Raw genomic sequence first — 18,845 nt, 5'->3', positions numbered from 1 at the left:
CAAATCCTGCGGAACAAGTGGATTAATTCCCAACTCGCTCCAATAATTAGTAAACCGCGGGTTTGTAAAAATCCCTATTTATTGACCCCGATGCATGCTGGGGCTTGTAGTCGGGGTGCCCGCTGCCTGCGGTTGTAAACCTGCTTGTGATTGGCTGGCGGCGCCGAATCGCTGCCCGGAGCCAATGAGTGGGCGGGATATTGGGGAGTCGCGGACTCCAGGACCCGGCCGCGCACCGCCCGCTCTGGCCGGGCCCAGAGAAGCCTCGGCCGCCTCGGGCTGGGCGGACCTGACGGCGTTCTCTCCGACCCTGTCCCGCCCCATCCCGTCCGTCCTGCGCCGTTCAGCTCTGTCTCGTCCCGTCCCGCATGGCCGCGATCTCTCGGGCACCCGCGGGCCGAGGGCAGGTGAGGCACCGGCGCCCTGTCTCAGTCTGTGCCTGGGCAGGCTCGGCGCGGGCCGGTGTTCGTGTGTTGTGTGGGGAGGGATCTGTACAAGAGCTGGTAGAGACCAGCTCTGCTCCAGGGAACCAGCGACAGGACATGGGGACAGCCTTAAGCTGTGCCAGGGGAGGTTTAGGTTGGGCATCAGAAAGGATTCCTTCACAGAAAGGATGGTCGGGCATTGGGAGGGGCTGCCCGTGGAGTCACCGTCCCTGTGGAGTCACCATCCCTGGAGATGTTTGAGGAAAGTCTGGATGTGGCACTCAGTGCTTTGGTCAGGTTAACAGCGTGGGGATCAGTCCCAAGCTGATGTCAGCTCTTCCCTGAGGTCGGTGACTCTGTGATTCTCGGCAGGGCCACAGCCACGTACCCCGCAGGAGCAGCACCCGTGGTGAGCTCACGGCGGTGGACACGGAGCTGGAGAGCGCTGGAAGGGCTCCGTCCCAGCACGGCAGGTTCCTGAAGGTGTGCGATGGAAACGCTGGTGGGACGCAGCGGGGCCAGAGGCCGGGAGGCGCCCTGAGGGCAGGGAGCGGCCGTGCAGCCCTGAGCGCTCCGCGCAGCGCCGCCCGCACGCGGCTAAGCTCCGTCCTGGACAAAGTGGCACGACTGGAAAGCAAAGTCATGGGTCAAAAAAAGCACCTGGAATTGCAGAACACTGACCCGGGCCTGAAGCCTTTGGCTCAGGAGTGCACCTCGTCTGCCTCTGGGCACGAAGGTGGTGCCAGGGGCAGGAAGTACTGGAAGAGTTACGGTAGCACCAGTGGGAACGGGAGCCGCAGGGATGCCTGTCCTGAGGGAGAGGAGAGCATGCAAAGCCCTAAAAGGAGTGTTATGCTTAAACAACGGCTTGATCTGGATAGTGATGAAGAGGAAATGAGAGAATTGATGGAGAGCTCTTTGGAGTTTTCCAGTGGACGTGGGAATCAGAAGGTTCTGGTAAGTGATGCTCAGTGGGGTAGAAAGGTAAATACAAACTTTGCTGGTTCATGTATTTTTATTAATGCTTTTATGTAATTGTTTTAATTCGTTGATTGCTTTTTATTTAGATAACACCAGCAACTAAATTTTAAATTTGCATTTGTGTCTTGCTCATGATAGAATTCAGGATGACATCTTAACATCTTAAAATTACTCTATTTTACCCACAATGATTTGTTCTCCCTTTAGCAATCTACACATAACAATGAAGTAACACATAAATCTCTTTTTAATATTCTTCAAAAAGAGCAAGACTCCAGTTCCATCAGGAAAGGCTCCTCCACCTCGTAAGGAAGTTTCACCAGCAGAGTTATCTAAAGCATCTTCTTTTCACAACAAAGACTCAGAGAAAAGTGTGTTTGGTAGAGTTAATTCACCAGCCCCTTTACCTACCAGCAGCAACCTGTCAGGACATACCATGAGATCTCAGTTGCTGTCATCTTCCATGAAAGACAACACTGTAAAGAGTGCTCTGCCTAAAGCAAGCTACACCAAGCAAATCCAAGAATCCCTTGAAAGTGACAGAAGTGAAATAAAGTCATTAGATGAATTATTTTCTGAAGGAGCTGATGCAGAAGATCTATCCAGCAGCAGCTTGAAATGTAAGTTTTCTAAAATACTGTCTCAGTAGACTCAGTATGAATTGTACTGATAATCTCCTGATAAGTTCTCTTAATAAACATGGGCAAATAGTCACTTTGAAAGGATTCACTGGTGAAATTTCACATAGACCAAAGCCTCATCAGAGAAATTATCTTGATCTGTTTCTTTTTTCTAGTGTAATAGGTTTGTATTTTCCTTAGCTTTTGACTTAATGGGTTCAGATTAATGATGCTGCCCTGGGTGACATCATGATGTCAAAACAATCAGAACATTTAGAGTAGTTTTCCTGTATCAGTGGCACAATGTACCAATGGGCCAGAGTGAGAACAGCTGGAAATGAGGGGCAGCAAAAATCTCTTTAACTTCAGGAACATCAGCTGATCAAGGGAGGAAATTTGAGGGGTTTCTATGAAGTGGCTATTACTTTTTAGTACTGAACTAGGAAGGTAGTACTGATTTTTTTCCCCCACTTTTCTCACTTACAGGAAAGTGTACTCTAATTTTCATGCAAATTCTCATGCATAGGTGTCATTTGTTTGCAGACTTCGGACTGAATATCCTGAGCCTTGATGATTTGGCACCAGATACTACCAGTAAGGCAGAAGAATTAAAGCAGAAAGTAAGTAGAAATGCCCCACTTATTCCCCACTTATTACCAGTCTGCCTTTGGTAGAGTGTGGAGGTTCTAAAATAAATAATTTTACAGGAAAAAGACATTCCGTTTACTCAAGAATCAAAGAAATATGTGGAAAAAGATACATTGCAGGTGGAAGAGGACCAGGCTGCTCTAAAGTTGACCAGTGCAATAACTGTTGTGAGTGATTCTTCTGAAGAAGAGGTTGAAAAATGTGTCTCTGAAGCTGAAATCTCTGAACATTTAAGTGGAGTTTCCTCAAATTTCCCTCCACACAAACAGGATTATCTCAATCAGAATGAGAGTACTGTTAATTCAGAATATTCTGAAGACTTTGAAAGGTCTCTGTCTACAACAGACAGGCAATCTGGAGAGGGACATGCTGAGAGCTGCAGTTCTGGAGCACACCCATCTTCGGGGTCGTGCCCGTTGGTCACGCCAGGGCACCGAGTGACCGTCACAGAAACCGCGGTGCAGACAGCAGAGCCTCCCTTCACCTACTGCTGGGCCAGGGGTGAGTCCAGCACTTACTGCCCTCCTCAGAAAACCTTTACACCTTCATACATGCCAGCCCAGTCAGCCTTGAGAGGCTTTGTGGATGTGACAGCCTGGTCAGAGTGAGAAAGCTAGAGAAGTTTTCCCAGAATCAGCCTGGGAGACTTTAGGGAGCTGCAGATAAACAATGATAGCTTGTTATGAAAAACAACCTACAGGTGTTGTTTTTCCTACTGTCTGTTTACTTGTTATTCTCAAAGATTGTTTATAAAAGGGCATCTTGTCAATTAGGTGGAATGTATTAACTAAATAACCAATCAAATCCACCTGTATTGGAACAGTGTATAAACAGGAGCAGTCTGAAATAAACGAGCACTATATACACCACTCCACCTTCTGATGACTTTATGTCATTTCTTACTAAACAGTAACACTTCTTCACTTTAGTGACAGCTTCCCCTCACTGGTGCTAAATAAAAAAATTTCTAAAGCCCAACACTTTAATCTGCTGTCTACATGGGATTGAATATCATAATAAGGAATGTTTTTTGCTTAAAAATACCCCCCACAGGACCTGAGGCTGGATGAGCAAGTGTTAGGGACAGAGCTCACAATAGCACGAGTAGTACTCTCAAATGAAATTCAGTATTCTGCTATCTTTACTATTGTAAATAATAGCATTATTAGTGCTGGTATTGGTAGTGTTACTGAAGTGATTGCTCATTCAGAGCTCTTTTGCATTGTACTTCTCTCTTAGGAAAGCATTATGGCCCCATGACAGGATCAGATAGGAGCTTTCACATCCTGAGGGGTAGCTCCCTGCCTACATCTCTTTACTAAAAGGAAAAAGTGCTAAGAGCCACCATTCCTTGCCACATTTGAGAAGAAGTAGAAACTTGAGTGTGCTTGAAAACAGAAGCATTGAGTACAAAAGTCTTTACTTTTACTCTACCTAGAGTTAGAAAAGGTGCCTTCTGCAATGGTGTAGTGAGCCTAATAGTAAAGAAACTGTGGAAGTTGTATAACTATGTCAACATATTTTTGGCTGAGAGAGTTCTTCTGTTAGGCTGTACATTGGTTTTGGGGCAGCTGCTGTCCCAACTGCAGAAGAGCCAAGCAGTAGCACTAAACCTTTCCCCCCTGCCCAGGCAGTAATTCTGATGCTATCCTATGCACAGCAAACCCCGCTCTGGGCACCAGCTACATCGATCCAGTGCCAATTGCCAGTCACGTGATCAGCATGGATGCAGTAGAAGGTACCAAAACCACGTTTATTCTTCTTTTTTACTCTATTTTCTGCACCTGAGCCTGGCTTGCCAGCCGTGCCTCACCGCAGTGCACCGTCCCTTTCTCGCAGCCCTGACCGCGTACAGCCCCTCGGTTCTCGTCTTACACGCCATGTGCAAGCAGCACCTGATGCTGACCCAGCAGTTTGTGGAGAGCATTCACCACCTTCACACAGCCCTTGTGGAGTCACTGGAGCATGAGAAGTTCCACTACCATACCCTGGAAGAGGCTAAAGAGGTATTTATGACAAACCAGACACTGAGCGTGTATTCCTTTCCAAACCCTTGTAGTACTTAGAGCAAACATACTTTCTCTGCATATGATTAATTAATAAGTTTAAAAGAAAAAGACTGAAGTCCTGCTGGAGGCCATCGTTTTTAAAGATTAAGGTTTCTGCTGTAGCATTTAGCTGTCCTCAAATGAGCAGGGATCATTCAGATGCTGCAACAGAAGGGTCACTTTCTGTTGCTAGTAAAGAAACATGCAGGTACCTTGACATGAAGATTAGTTGCTTTCTACTGTTTAGTAAGTAATAATCTACATAATACATTAGCTTATTAACTTTTTTTTTTGCAGTACATCAAGAATCACAAATCCCCACCTCTAACAATTGAGCAAGCACTTGAAGAAATTCGGAGAGCCCAGGAGAAATAACTGCTTGGACAGCTACTGAACTTTAAGTGACATTTATATTCACAGCTCTAAGGCTGAAAACAAGAAACTTTCCCAAGTTGCAGAGATAAAAGGTTAAAAACTGTACTGGAAGGATTCATACAAACTGCTATGTTATAGAAATTAGTTAGTACAAGTTGCTAATTATTATATATAATTTACTTTTCTATACCTGAATGTTTTACTTATGTACACAGTACAGGGATACGAAGGAACCCTTCAGCCAGACTATGTCAGCAAAGGAGACATCAATGTAAAACTGTGATAAGTCATCACAGTGCATGCATTTATCCAGTGAATTGTGAGATCTGTGATCTCATCTATGATTGTGGTAGAAGTGCAAGTCTGTACTACAGCCCCTGAGAAATACAACCACAGCAGAAAATTACCATTTCCTGACTTCAGTGCCATTATCCAAACAGCTTTTCTATATAATCAGCCTTGTCAGATTACAGCAAACCCAAACACACACTTGGGTGTGTTTATTAAGAGAAATTCCAAACAAGGTACAGGAAATCTCAGCTGAATCTTTATTTAAAAAAAATTGTTTATTGGAAGGCAAAACAACAACATTCACAAGTTGGTAACATACAGGTGTTGTATGCTGATTCACAGACAGGTACAGTTCCACAACTACAGTAGATCTAGAACAAACTGATATTCCACCATATTAACTGAATGGTTTTAAGAGGGTTTTTGCTCTACAAACAAACAACTGGAAAAGGGAACCGCCACGCAGACCTGGGGAGTGGAAGTGCAGTGTAAGGGCCTAACAGCTCTAGCTGGTGGTCTCTGGAAACAGTTACAAAAGGTTTGTTTCTTTTTTTCATTTAGCTTACATCAAGTTTCCAAGAACATCTCGTTGATAGAAACGTGTAGAGCAGAGAAAATGAATTCTCTTCTATTGAACTAATTAGCTTTTATTAAAGGGTATATACAAAAATATAAAAAGCTCAAAGACTGTGTTCCGTTACAAAGCATCGCCCATCCCTCAGAGTGCTGGGAAAGCTACCAGAGAAGTGCCCCTTGTGTCCTGCCCCGAGTGGCGGCTGCTGCAGCTGCTGGGCAGGGCCTGGAGGTGGGTGGAAGGTTCTAAAAGCTTGCACAGTGCTCAGAGGTCACCTGCACTGGAACTAGATGCTTCATTCCCCATTTAGACATTAGGATACACTGCTCAGCATCAGTCTGACTTGATCCCAAGGCAGCACCCTTCCACTTCAAATAGAATTAACCTTTTGAGAGAAATAAACATACATTATGGAACTAGAGAACATACAACCGTATCAGAAAATGTCTGTATTCCACAGGAATGAATGAGGCACAGTCCTGCACCAGGAACAGCTTGAGTGGGGTTTAATTCTACTATAAAATGGGGAACTAATTAGGAAATTTTGCAAGATAAATGGAATTTTTTAAACTTGCTGGACATGTCATAGTAACAACTGGCCTTTTTTAAGCCCTAATTGACAAGTCTTGAAGTACATGTCATTTCCATTTTTCACCATAGTTTTAAAAGTAATTAATTTGTCATTTCCTCCAGACTTTAATCTGGATTTCTAAAAGTTTAATGTTTTGCAGAAGATGCAAGACATCTTTCTTCAGAGAGTCTTACTCAGGTGGTGAAGAGTCTTGTGTTTCACACTTCACTGAAACAATAGGGAGAAGAGTTCTTACACATTCCACAGCTACCTAAGCTGTCTGAAGTGTTTGGTGGAATGAGGGTTCTGTTAATAAGGAATTTTTCCTTATGGGCTTTATTTGAACCCATTTGATTGCAGATTTAGAGACAGAAGTGAGATTTCATTGAGCATGCCAGCTTTTTCCTTTTAGCTGTTGGCAAGTGACAATGTTCAGTGTACCACAGACTCTCTGCAAAAATCCATCATTTGGGTAATTGTCTTTTTCTGAACCCTTCCTGCACTACAGAGAATTTATTACCAATTCTGGCTTTGGCAGAACATGATAGTAATGGTAGGAAACTCTGAATAGGGCAGGGGTAAACAGTAAGCATGGCCTTGGTTCCAAGGTTTAAAAGCCTCCCTGCTGTGGCAGCTGTCCCTTGTGTGGCACAGCTCCCCCTCCACTAACTGTGACTGCTCCAGGTTTTTGTGGGGCAACATCCAAAGATGCAGGTGCTCAGTATTGCAGCCAGGAAGTGACTTACACAGAACACACTAATTAATTAGCATTTCAGAAATTAGAACACAACACAGTGCCTAAAAAGGAAAACCTGCTGGGTTAATCAGAGTACACGTCCACTTACCTGTTGTTTTACTTTATCAGTTACATTAGAAAAAATTAAGAGCTACTGATATTTTGATTTGGGTTTGCAAAAATCACTTTCAAGTCCATAGAGGTTTCTAAATTGCTGAGAAACATTCACTTACATTCATCCCTGGCCTTCATGCGTGCGATAAATGAGTAACTTTTATTTCTTCTGTAGTTTTCATAAGGGTCGTCCAATGCAACTCCCACTCCTTTGTACTGATCCCATTTGTCTCGGATATCACCTCCTTTAATTGGATCTTGAATTCCTTGTTCTTTGGCTCCCAATCCACCAGATCCACTCCATCCTGCAGCAAGGACACAACATTGCAATCCTTTCACTGTTTTTTTTATTACTAGAATTGTGAAGACAAACACGGACATTTTGGAAACAACCAAAGACAGCATCAGTTTGATAAAGCAGGATGGGAACAGACAACCTGAAACAACCATGAACTGTCCCATTTATTTCACAAGCATTAATATGCAGAGATTCTAGGAGCTGACAGCAGCACTATCCCTAAAAACTGTTAGGAGGATAAGAGGAAAGGCAGTGCAAGTCCAATCTGTCCGGTCAACCCTGCTGACCTGCACTGCAGGGAGATAAAATACTTTGGGTAGGGTCAGTTCTATCTGATGCCAAGCTCACATCCCTGTCTTTGTATCTTTCTCAGAAAGGCAGCTATCATTGTTCCATATACTTACATCTCTGAATATTCTTATGCTGACCTTGGAATGCCAATGAATAATTCCTTATGAACATGCATTCATTAATTATATCTAAGACTTCAGTGTCTCATTTTGTTTCCTGGCTTGTGTAAGATTCTAGAACAGCATCTTACCCATTTTCACTAGCATTTGATGGCCTTTATTCTCTTCTCCAAGTCTCGATTCTGGTATAGGAGGCCCAGAACTGGAGCCCAAACCAGCAGAAGAACTAAGAAAATAAGAAGAACAAATTAAGAACCAGTGATACGATTCTGACACAAAACACAGTCAGTTCTATTCTGTTAAACATTAACAGTTAACACAATTCCATCCACTCTACTAAGCTCTTCTTTATTAAAGCCATCAGTTCATGCAGTTATTGAGGTGCCAGAAACACATCACCTGCTTCTCAGCACAAGGGAAATCAAACACTCTGCTCTTCCCTGTAGAGCACACAGAGAATTACTCCTGCTCCCAAGGAAGGCATACACAGACTTCACAGTTGCACAGTTTTGTTGAAGTAAAAAGCCACCACAATGAAGTAATATTCTCTCTACAAGCCCATACAGCAGATAAATTGTTTCTCAATCTGCTCTCCATCATCTTTTCTGCTCTTTGTTGAAACGCTCATTCTCCCCTGGTAACGAGGCAGTGCCCCTGCAGGCTCTCTGCTCCAACAGCCCAGGTAAAAGGAGACCAAAGCAGAGCTTACGGAGGAGTGGGGCTGCGAGAGCGGGAACGGCGCCGCCTTCCTGGGGAGTACGATTTGGAGCGAGACCGTGAGCGAGACCGCGATCGGCTGTGAGAGGAGCGGGACCTGCTCCGGCTCCTGAAAGGGAGAGCACACGAGTTACCAGAGCAACCCCCGCGGATCCCTGCGTCGGCCTCCAGGGCTGGGGTTCCCCCCTCCCCCAGTTCCCGAGGTTCAGCCCCCCGTGCCCTACCTGGACTGTGAGCGAGAGTAGGATCGCGATCGAGAGCAAGAGCGGGAGCGGGACCTCGAGTAGGAGCCAGATGATTTTGAAGATCGTGAGTGAGACCGGGAAGATGAACGACCTCGGCTTTTAGACCGACTGCGAGACCGAGAGGGCCCACTGCACAAATGAGCAGAGAAACTCCAGTGAGATTCCACGGAGAAGCACCAGAAACACAAACCTACTCCTGATCAAATTCAAATTACACACAAGCACTACTTCTGCAGTGAAAGTGAAAGCTTGAGTGTGAAAAACTGTTTCACAGAATCACAAAGCGGTTTGAGTTGGAAGGGACCTTAAAGCTCATCCAGTTCCAACCCCTGCCATTGGGCAGGGACACCTTCCTCAAGGCCAGGCTGCTCCAAGCCCTGTTTAACGTGGCCTTGGGCACTTCCAGGGATGGGGCAGCCATAGCTGCTCTGGGCAACCCGTGCCGTGTCCATTTTCTGCAGATTAGACAGAAATCCCAGCACACTGAAATTCACTTATTCCATCAGCATGTTGCTGAACAGACTTTCCCTGTGCATTTAGTCCAAGCACCTTGAACAGCACACAGCAGAACATGTGGAACTCTCACCTGTTTCTCTTCTCTTGACCTTTCCTCCGCCTTGCTCTCATTTTAGCTCTGAAGAATTCGTACAGTCCGTTCTGCTCCCATCCTTCACTGCAACAAATCAACCACACAGAACCCACACGTGTGAATTCCACTTCAGTGGTGACCTTAAGGATTTTCACCAGATTTTGTACAGAACAAAGGGTCTGGGCAAAACTGTCTTGCAAATCTCAGTATAAGATCAAACAGCAAGTGCAGTTGCGATACAAGAAGAGCATTAGGAGAACCAAGACACAGGCAAAAGAGAGGGAGGCACTTTGTGGTTTGAGGCACCTTCTTAGGGCATTTTCTTTACCATTTTATTGGCTACACCTACTCTTACCTGTTTCTAGGCCTGTCATGAGATGGTGGACTATAAAATGCCTCAACTGCAGCCAGGAGTCTCTCACTGGGGGGCATTGGAGGTGGAAGACGTATATCTTTAGGATCTAAAGGTTTATACTCATGATCTTCAAGCTGCCGGAAACAAAACAAATTACATTTGTGTCATGTGTCACGGGGTGCCTACCTGAAGAGTTAAATACAGACTTAGCTGTGTGGAGATCTCAAATTTCAACACTGGGTAAAAAATGATCTGGAAATAAGGATTCTGCAGATGACCCAATGCTTCCTCGTGCTATCATTATTGTGAGTTCTCTGAGAAAAGCCTGCACTGCACAGGCTGCAGTATCAAGTGGGTCACCAGGTAGATAAAATGCAAATCTCATCTACCTTTGTGCTAATGTGTCTGCATGGAAGCCTGGCACAAACTGGTGTATGAGAATAACACAAAGAGATGGAAGAGGCTTATTTGTTCATCTCAAATACAGAATACACAACTGTAAATATCCCTGAAGATGCTGATACAGGTATGTTTCCTGTTCTCTATCCTTCTTTGTCTATATAACATTGATATTGTAAAATGTTTTCAAGAGAATTCTGATTATGAAGAGCTAGTACAGTGGCCCCATCAGACCTGTGAGGTCTCTCTGGCCATCTGGAAATCACTGACGATTTCCATTTCCTACAAACAGGGGTCAGACTTTCAAGTATAAATTAGTCTTTCACACTGTGAGTTCAACCAGCTTCCTCTAGCACAAAACACACAAAAATTCTCACCATTTTCACTACCTAGTCCCCCAAACTACTCCTTTTCTTATACCCTACACAACTGGTTGTGGGATGGAAGGATTTGAAATCATACACATCAGTGTTGAACTGTCCCTGATAACAACAACAGGTTTGGGATCTGTTAATCCCACCAGTGTCTTGGTCTGAATGAGTCCCTTAGCAAGCACTTACTTTGACAAGTGGAGCCATCAGGCCAGCAGGAAGATCGAAGTAGGGAACATTTGGCACCAGGCTGGGATCATCATGGTTCATGTGAGGGGGCCCTTGGCGCCGCATGTGAGGGGGCTGCCCGTTAAATCCATGTGGGGGAGGCCCAAAATCAGGGTGCTGTGGCCCTCCCCAGGGAGGATGCTCGCTGATACCAGGATGAGGCAGTCTGTGACCAGGATGATGATGAGGAGGTCCAATTTCTGCAGAGTGGGAGGGTTAAAATGTTTTATTTAGCTGGCAAGGAAGGAAGGCAATCAGAGATGTACTTCAATTACTGCATTTTTCCTGAAACCCAGTCTCAGGAGATCCAGGAAAGCACCAGAACTGAAGGACCAGAGGCTGGCTACAGGTCCACACTCAAGAACACCCTGCAGTGCTTTTACCTCCCTGGCCACAGCAACCACTAGACAACAGGACACTTCAGCCCCAAGCCACTGCTTCCTTTGGGACATACTGTGGTCAAAAGGACCACAACAAAGACACACTCAAGAACAAAATGTTTCAGATGCATCAGGGCAGCTACTGGTGGGATTTACTTCTGAAGCTAAGTGCACAATCATGGCTCAGCTTGGACCTGTAATTAGCTCTGTCTCTCTGCTAAATCAACATATAAGAAGAAATACATATGACAGCAATTAACTCGCATCAGTGGGTGACAAGAAATTACTTTTGGAGAAAAAATAATTTGGAGAAGAGGTAGAGATAATAATTCTGTTAAAACAGGGAAGTGAGTGACACTCATCCAGCCACTGATGGACAAACACCATGAATGCCAGGAGACCCTGCTGAACTCACTGCACTCTATGGAGAAAAATGCAAGACTGAAAATCAACATCATTTGCAGCAGAATTAACAGTTTTCCCAGAAAAAGCCATTACAGCCACTTCCCAATTTCGAGCTGGTACTATTTGACTCCTTGTGATCAGAACTCGAGCAGAGTCTGTATTGTCATTGATTCACTGCTTTCCTAATTTTAACCATCTGGTTTAATAGATCCCTTCCTCCAACAACTTTGCATGAAAGCACAGGGATTTTAAATCACCACTAGAATCCAAAACCGAGCATCTCATTCTGAGCTTAAACCTAAACTCCCTCGGACAAGAGGGAATTCTCCCTTTCTCCCTACTCACTACCACAATTCTTAACAGAAACACCCAAGCAATAATACCCAAGGGAAAAAAAAAAGGGGACAATCTCCACTACAGAAATTAAATTCAATCCTAAATATATAAGCTCAAATCCATTGGTTTTCAACCATTTTTGGACTTGGAAAATTGAGAAACTTTTAGGATTAACATAGCAACTCCTACACAGAAACATAATCTATTTTCTAAATGATTTGTCACACAGAACCAGGGTGATCTTTGGCCTTCACACCGACAAGGATCATTCCAGAGTAACAGTAACTCCTGCAGGTGAAATGGAAACTACCCTTGGCCAGGCAGGCCTGCAGCAGGTTACACTCCCACACATTCCCATGTTCCAACAAGAGAACAGACTCAATGAGGAGGAAGACCTGGAGGTAGGGATCATTGCACCACACACTACCAAGCCACACAACATTAAAGGCAGAAAACTAGAGAGCTTGGCAGCCAAAATAAAAAGAAAGAACAAATGAGTGTATGCACAGGAACAAGGCCTTTCAGCCTTCCTCTTAACTTCCTCCATCTACACAGGTCACAGCTCTCATCAGCCCTCACCTACAAGCTGATGTGCACGTGATTAAATTTACAAGAAAATGCTGCTTCTCACCTTTGGACTTACTACTTTTAAAGTGAAGTAGTCGCAAAAGAGGTGCCTGTAGAGATGCTGACTTGAATTTGGACTACAATTTCTTATCCATTAGGGAAGACTCAGAAAGCAAGGAAGCATCCAACTGTGCATGTGTTTCCTACTGAGTTCTTACAGTAGCTTCCCAAAATCCCAAACTAAACATTTCTTAGGAAAATCACAAGAGTCCACTGAGGATAAACTGTCACCCCAAATCACTAAATAATTTTGTAATGGCAATCAGCATTACAACGTAAGAAAACCTGGCCTGGTACACACTTTACCTTGAGGAAAATCCCCCTGGGGGTAATCAAAACGATGAGGATAAGGAGGCCTTTCAAAGGGATGGCGAGGTGGAAAATCATCCTGCATGAAGCGAGGTGGAAAGCGGTTGAAATTATGCGGATGCGGGGGCTGGTTGAATTGGGGATGTTGCTGATGTGGAGGAAATGGGCCTCTGAAGTGAGGTGGCCGCTGCATTCGAAATGGAGGTTCCCTCTGACCCCCACCCCATGGAGGCTGTTCATGCTGGTTGTTCCACGGTGCTTCAAACTGGTTGTTCCATGAAGGATCAGGCTGGTTGTTCCAAGGGGTCTCTCGCTGATTGTTCCAGCCTTGATCCCTCTGTTCGTTCCACATTCCTTCGTGGTTGTTATTCCAGGGAGGACAATGAGGTGGTCCCTGGAGGTGAAGGACAGAAGCCTGGTCATTTGGTTACAGGAATGAAGAACACAGTAACATGACTTCTTAAGGAAATACAGCCCACAGGCAACATGCACAAGTGAAAGAACATTTCAAATACGAGTCTGAATGACTGCAACTTCAGAAAAAAGATGGGAAAAGACCCAACTGTTACTGAACCAAACAGCTCTTTTTCATAGGAATAGTGTGATGGTTAACAAACTGAAATATGATTAACATGATTAATGATTAAAGGCAAAAGCCTTTAACTGCACTCAGAGTGATACTGGCATTGAAATCTGGATTTCTAACTTTCACAGCTTCTAACTTTGTAGCTTTTCACTGCACTTCCACAACCAAGGTGGTCATTCCCAACCTCCACAACCAAGACAGTCATTCTGAACTTCCACATCTGTTTTCAGAACTGTTTCCTACCTGTTGTTGACCCCATGGCGCAACAGGGTGAGGTTGGTCAAACCAGGGTGGTTTATTTGGGGGAATCTGGTCATGAGATCCAGGCCCACGTGGTCCACCTGAGGCAGGATCCTGCACTCCAGACCCAGTTGTGTCATACTCTGTAGAACCAGCCAGAGGCAGCTGAGATTTACCATCATCTGGAACAATGTAGAGACTATTGTCAGCATCAAATTCACTTGCAGTTAATAAAACATCAGCACACCAGGCTCCAGATGAATTCCTTCTGCAGAAATCTAATTACTGGGAGACAGGATTTCTGATCCATTTAACACTCATCTCTTTGGTTCTTTTTATACTCAAGCATCAGCCTGCACCTGCTGCAAGGTTCTGAATAGATTCAAGCTTTTGCCTGAACAAACCAGCAGTGCCTCATAATTAAAAAGGGAGGAAAAAAAAAAAAGAAAGAAAGATCAGCTCAGTACCTGCTTGTGTGACTGGAACAGATGGTGGAGCTGAGGCTGGGGCTGCTGTGGGGGCTTGAGGTGGGGGTGTTGATTTCACCTCGTTCTCTAGTGGGGGGATTTGGATCTGCTGTTGCTGCTGCTGCTGTGTTAAACTGTTCACAAACTCCTCGTGTTGAGTTTTCAGGTTCTGAATCTGCTGTTGGAAAGCCACTTGCACAGGCTGGACAACCGTTGCATATTCAGTGATCAAATTTGCCTGATAAAAGAAGTGAAGGAGAACAAGTGAACACTGCACCTGTATTTCCTACCCTATCCACTTGTTCAGAATTCCCTGTATTGCCCCTCACCCTCTCTCCCAGAAAACACACGAGGATGCAGGATGATGGTGGCAGAACCACCCAGTCTCATTATGAAGCTTTGTGGAAATTTCCAAAATATCCTCTGCAGCCTGGAACTCACCATCTTTAGTACTGTCTTTCCAATACAGCTCAAATCAACAGCATTCATTATTAATAATAAAAAAGGAAAAGTTCCTGCTGCCAGAATAATTTTTATATTCAATGTATACAATTTAAAGCCATATTTGCTTGTTTCCTTTTAACCAAACACTCCCTGCTATACAAGACACTGTCAAATATGTACAGGACTGTATCAGTCTGTATCCTGTATCCAGGAACATATCAGCAGCTGGATTATTAAATGTTTGAAATAACAAGGTTGTATTTCACATTATGTTTTTGCAATCCCTTGTAAGCAACTTCAAGGGAGGGGATGGAGGACAGAAATTAACATTATCCTTTGAAAAGGAAAATAATTTTCAGAATATTTCATAAATAAGAAAACTGATATTTTTGTGGCTAACCTGGTACTGGCCAAGTCCAAGAGCTGGGCTTTGTAACTGCTGAATAATGGACTCATCAAAGTACCCATTTTTCTCCCATAGCTGAAGAAGCTGTATGAATAAGAGTGAAAGGATTTTAGAAATTATGAACAATCAAAGAAAAACTGAGCCACAGCATTTTTGTGTCTTCAGCTTTTCATAAGACCTAGGATTTTCATATTTATTTTTTAATGACTAAGGATGCATTTCTGAATGACTGAAGATGCATTCATCATTGTGATAACTCTTAAATAAAGCCTAGGTACTTTGAAGTTCTATTTTAAATGTGAACTACAGCACCTCCTATAAAAGACTTTATGAAGGCAATCAGACCAGAAAAATCTCAGTGATCTTCTTGCACCTGCCTATTTGTGAATTTACAAAGCACCAACCTAACAAAGCAAAAGTCACAGTTAAACCAGAACCAGATACTCACTCTGGCAATTTTCTGTTGCTTATCCTCCTCCACTGCTAGAAAACTGGTACAATAAATAGGCACAACCACCTTCTGTAAAGCAGCCAGAAGATCTCGTGCTTGCTTCCGCTGGCTTCAAGAAAGGAATGGGAAGAGTTATCTTTTTCACTCTAAGTGCATTGGAACATTCAATTCACCTCAACTTCTGCTATACTAAAAGTAGTGGAATCACAAAATAGAGAATTCTCTCCCTAACGACTTTATTGTAAAATCTTGTCTGGAGGAAAAATACACAAAGTAGGTAAAATTGTTTTACCTACATTTGATTACTAAACCACTAGATCAAATCAATTAATACATTAAAAAGATGAAGTGACTAGTCAAACCAACACTGTATCTAGGAGAGAAACTTCATCAAATTAACCAAAACAGCAAACTGAAACCCAGAACTGAATCCTTACCAGTGATGCAAAACATCATTGATTAAGTAGATGAGGTGCAGGCGCAGCTCGAAGTGAGCTCCTTCCGCGGTTATCCGGTTCCGCAGGTGCCCGGCCATCAACTCACAGTGTGCAGGAGACTTGGCATTACTGAACATCCAGTTCTTGCCAGCCTTAGAAAAGCACATTTTAAAACATTTTAAGTCAGTTTGATGCGTTCCCACAACACGGGTTTCCTATAGTTGTGAAATAACTGCAGGAAGGGGAGTTTTCAGGTAACAGCTTTCATCTTACCTGCCACACAACATAGATACAAAGCTGTTAATGTACAGAGAATCTCAAAATTCAAAGGAACCCACAGCACCACCAAATCCCTGCGCAGATTCAGATCACTTACTGAGATTGCATCTTTTGTGCAAGTGTCAATTATTGGCTGCAGCAAGTTGTCAAATTCGTTCATATCTAACTGGGTTTCCTCCAAAACCTTTTGCATTTGTTGCTCGATTGCAAGGGCAACTGCTGATGTGACTTGTTCCTGATAAAAAACAATCAAAAAAAAAGAGAAGCAAAGAAAAAAGAGAAAGAATTACATTATAGCCAAAATTCCTTTAAAGAATGAAGGTGCTGTATCCTTATCCTCTTGGACCTAAGTGGCTATCTCAAGGCAAAAATCCTTTACAAGCAGTGTGACCTCATGAAAATGTTCCAGTTGAAATGGTTCTGAAAAGAAAAGACTTCACATTTTTACAGAGAAGTCCAGTTTACTTCTACTTCCAAAATCCATCACGTAATAAAAAATAATTGCAAGAAGCTCTTAAACGTAAGGAACACAACCAAGGCACAAGGAACTCTTCAGTTTGGTTTTCAGCAGCTTTAACAGCTAAACGTCTCCTGCAAAAATCAGCTAGTTGATAGCACACAGCTCCCCCCCATCCCTAATCACAGCTAAGTGGGAATATTACAAACTGGAACATCACAGTTCGCAGCAATCTGCAGCATTAAACCAAGGTTAAAGCAGCCACAATTCATTCCATTCTGAAACTAACAAGATTTTTCAAAGAGCAAATAGAAGGTTCTAATCACAGATCACTCATCCCATAATAATATAATCCATATGCAATCATAACCCAACCTACACACCAGATACATCCATCCTAGGGGAACGATGGCATTTGCCACACAACAAAAACAAGGAAAGCAACATCCCTTCTCCTCACCTCCAGCAGCAAACCATCCTCTCCCCCTTCACTCCTAATTCCTGCAGCCACTGACAGGCCAGGACACACCAGATGAGTGTTGATCTCAAACCAACCTGTCTCATAGCGAGGAGATGCTGCTCCTGCTGCTGCAGGTTCCACTGACTCTGCTGGATGAGCTCCTCCACAGACGGGGTGCCCTGAGGGGCTGGGATGGGCGCAGCCGGCGGGAGCGATGGCTGCGGCAGGGGCTGGATCTGTGCGGAAGCCTCGATGTCTTGGCTTTGCTTGCACAACACTATCGGACAGAGTAAACTTTGAAAGTAAACCTCCCACAGAAACCTGCTACCACCAGCCCACGGGTGAAAATGGCACCGGCTCCAAACAGCCCCTCACTCTGAGGGGCTGAGAGGGGTCTCCAGAGCTGCTTGGACAACGCTCTCAGACACTTGGTGGGATTCCTGGGGTGTCCTGCGCAGGGCCAGGAGTTGGACTCGATGATCCTGATGGGTCCCTTCCAACTCGGCACACTCCATGATTCTACGCTTAACGCAAAATCACGGGTGGATGGTGCCAAAGAGGAGAGCCAGCACCTCCCTGTGCACTTCCAGAGGGACAACTGCGGGACAAGCCGAGCTCCGGCTCTGCAGGCGCTGAGCTCCGTCTCACCGCGCTGCCCGTGCGTGCGGCTCCCCCTGCCCGCCTCCAGAGGGGCCGTGAGGAGCCGTGGGCAGCGCTGAGACAACTACCGGGAGCCCCGAGCGCAGGAAGAGGCTGCGAGGCGGTCCCGAAGGAGCAGGACGAGGCCAGGAGAGACAAAAGTGTCCCCGCCGGCCGACCCCGAGACCCCGCGGCCGGGGAGGGAGCGAGCCCCGAGCCGGCCCTGCCCGAGCCGCAGGCCCCACTCACGCTGCTGCTGCTCCAGGGCCAGCTTGTACTTGTAGTAGCCGTAGAAGTCGCCCCCGAAGAGGAAGGAGAATTTGGGGTTCTCCTTCTGCTTCTCCATCGTCATCTTCTCGAACTCGGGCCCGTTCCGCGCCACAAACTGCGCCAGCTTGTCGATGACATTCCGCAGCTCCTGGTCTGTGGGGAGGCAGCGCCGTCACACCCCCGCCGCCCCCCCACAGCTCTCCCCGCTCCCGCGGCCGCCCCCCGTTCCCCCCGAAGGCCCCGATCGCCCCTCACCCTCGGGCGGCAGCGGCATCTCCATGGCCGCGGCTCCCCGGCCCGCTGGGCCGCGCCGCACGGCCCGCCGAGGAGCTGCGACACCCGCGCGCCCGCGCTTTACGGCCCCCCGTCGCCGTGGAGACGGCGCGCGGCGGCGGTGACGCGGGGTCGCGTGCCGCGCGTGAGGGGAGGCGATGGCGGCGGCTGAATCGCGGTGAACAATTAACAATTAAAGCGCTGAATGTTGGCGGTTTGCCCTTTTTTTTTATTCTGTTGAGGTCGGCATTGAAGGTATTTGAGATGGTATTTTGCGTTCAGGCTTTTTTTTTTTTTTTTTTTTTTTTTTTTAAATTTACGTTACAGTCTCGCGAGTAGTGAGTTTGTACCAGGAGTGTGGTCTTATTCTACTAATAAGTTATA

The 18,845-nt window shown here is 45.2% G+C and overlaps 2 protein-coding genes across 4 annotated transcripts; one reads left to right on the top strand and one right to left on the bottom strand.

Annotated features, from left to right (window-relative positions):
- Positions 1 to 240: 240 nt before the first annotated feature.
- Positions 241 to 5,202, top strand: C26H19orf44 (chromosome 26 C19orf44 homolog). 2 transcript variants are annotated; one of them, XM_053999275.1, is made up of 8 exons: positions 241 to 407; positions 798 to 1,382; positions 1,672 to 2,026; positions 2,570 to 2,646; positions 2,734 to 3,175; positions 4,335 to 4,412; positions 4,514 to 4,680; positions 5,020 to 5,202. In XM_053999275.1, exons 1-8 carry the CDS (start codon positions 369 to 371, stop codon positions 5,095 to 5,097), a joined length of 1,821 nt encoding a protein of 606 aa, XP_053855250.1. In that variant the 5' UTR covers positions 241 to 368; the 3' UTR covers positions 5,098 to 5,202. The 2 variants fall into 2 exon arrangements, with proteins under 2 accessions (XP_053855250.1, XP_053855249.1); XM_053999274.1 differs by having other exon boundaries at positions 4,305 to 4,412.
- Positions 5,203 to 5,622: 420 nt separating this feature from the next.
- Positions 5,623 to 18,549, bottom strand: CHERP (calcium homeostasis endoplasmic reticulum protein). Of its 2 annotated transcripts, XM_053999273.1 has the most exons (18): positions 18,444 to 18,549; positions 18,168 to 18,341; positions 17,375 to 17,556; positions 16,460 to 16,597; positions 16,084 to 16,235; positions 15,644 to 15,755; positions 15,190 to 15,279; positions 14,346 to 14,583; positions 13,882 to 14,060; positions 13,050 to 13,446; positions 10,957 to 11,195; positions 9,998 to 10,131; positions 9,640 to 9,726; positions 9,033 to 9,182; positions 8,801 to 8,917; positions 8,223 to 8,317; positions 7,503 to 7,688; positions 5,623 to 6,347 (listed from the first exon to the last, which is right to left on the bottom strand). In XM_053999273.1, exons 1-18 carry the CDS (start codon positions 18,466 to 18,468, stop codon positions 6,343 to 6,345), a joined length of 2,700 nt encoding a protein of 899 aa, XP_053855248.1. In that variant the 5' UTR covers positions 18,469 to 18,549; the 3' UTR covers positions 5,623 to 6,342. The 2 variants fall into 2 exon arrangements, with proteins under 2 accessions (XP_053855248.1, XP_053855247.1); XM_053999272.1 differs by lacking the exon at positions 5,623 to 6,347 and having other exon boundaries at positions 7,495 to 7,688.
- Between the last annotated feature and the right edge of the window lie 296 nt (positions 18,550 to 18,845).

The sequence above is a fragment of the Vidua macroura genome, chromosome 26 (assembly GCF_024509145.1).
Source record: "Vidua macroura isolate BioBank_ID:100142 chromosome 26, ASM2450914v1, whole genome shotgun sequence".
Lineage (NCBI taxonomy): Eukaryota > Metazoa > Chordata > Aves > Passeriformes > Viduidae > Vidua > Vidua macroura.
Note: the sequence above shows the minus strand (reverse complement) of the source record. Positions and strands in the feature narration are given on the sequence as shown.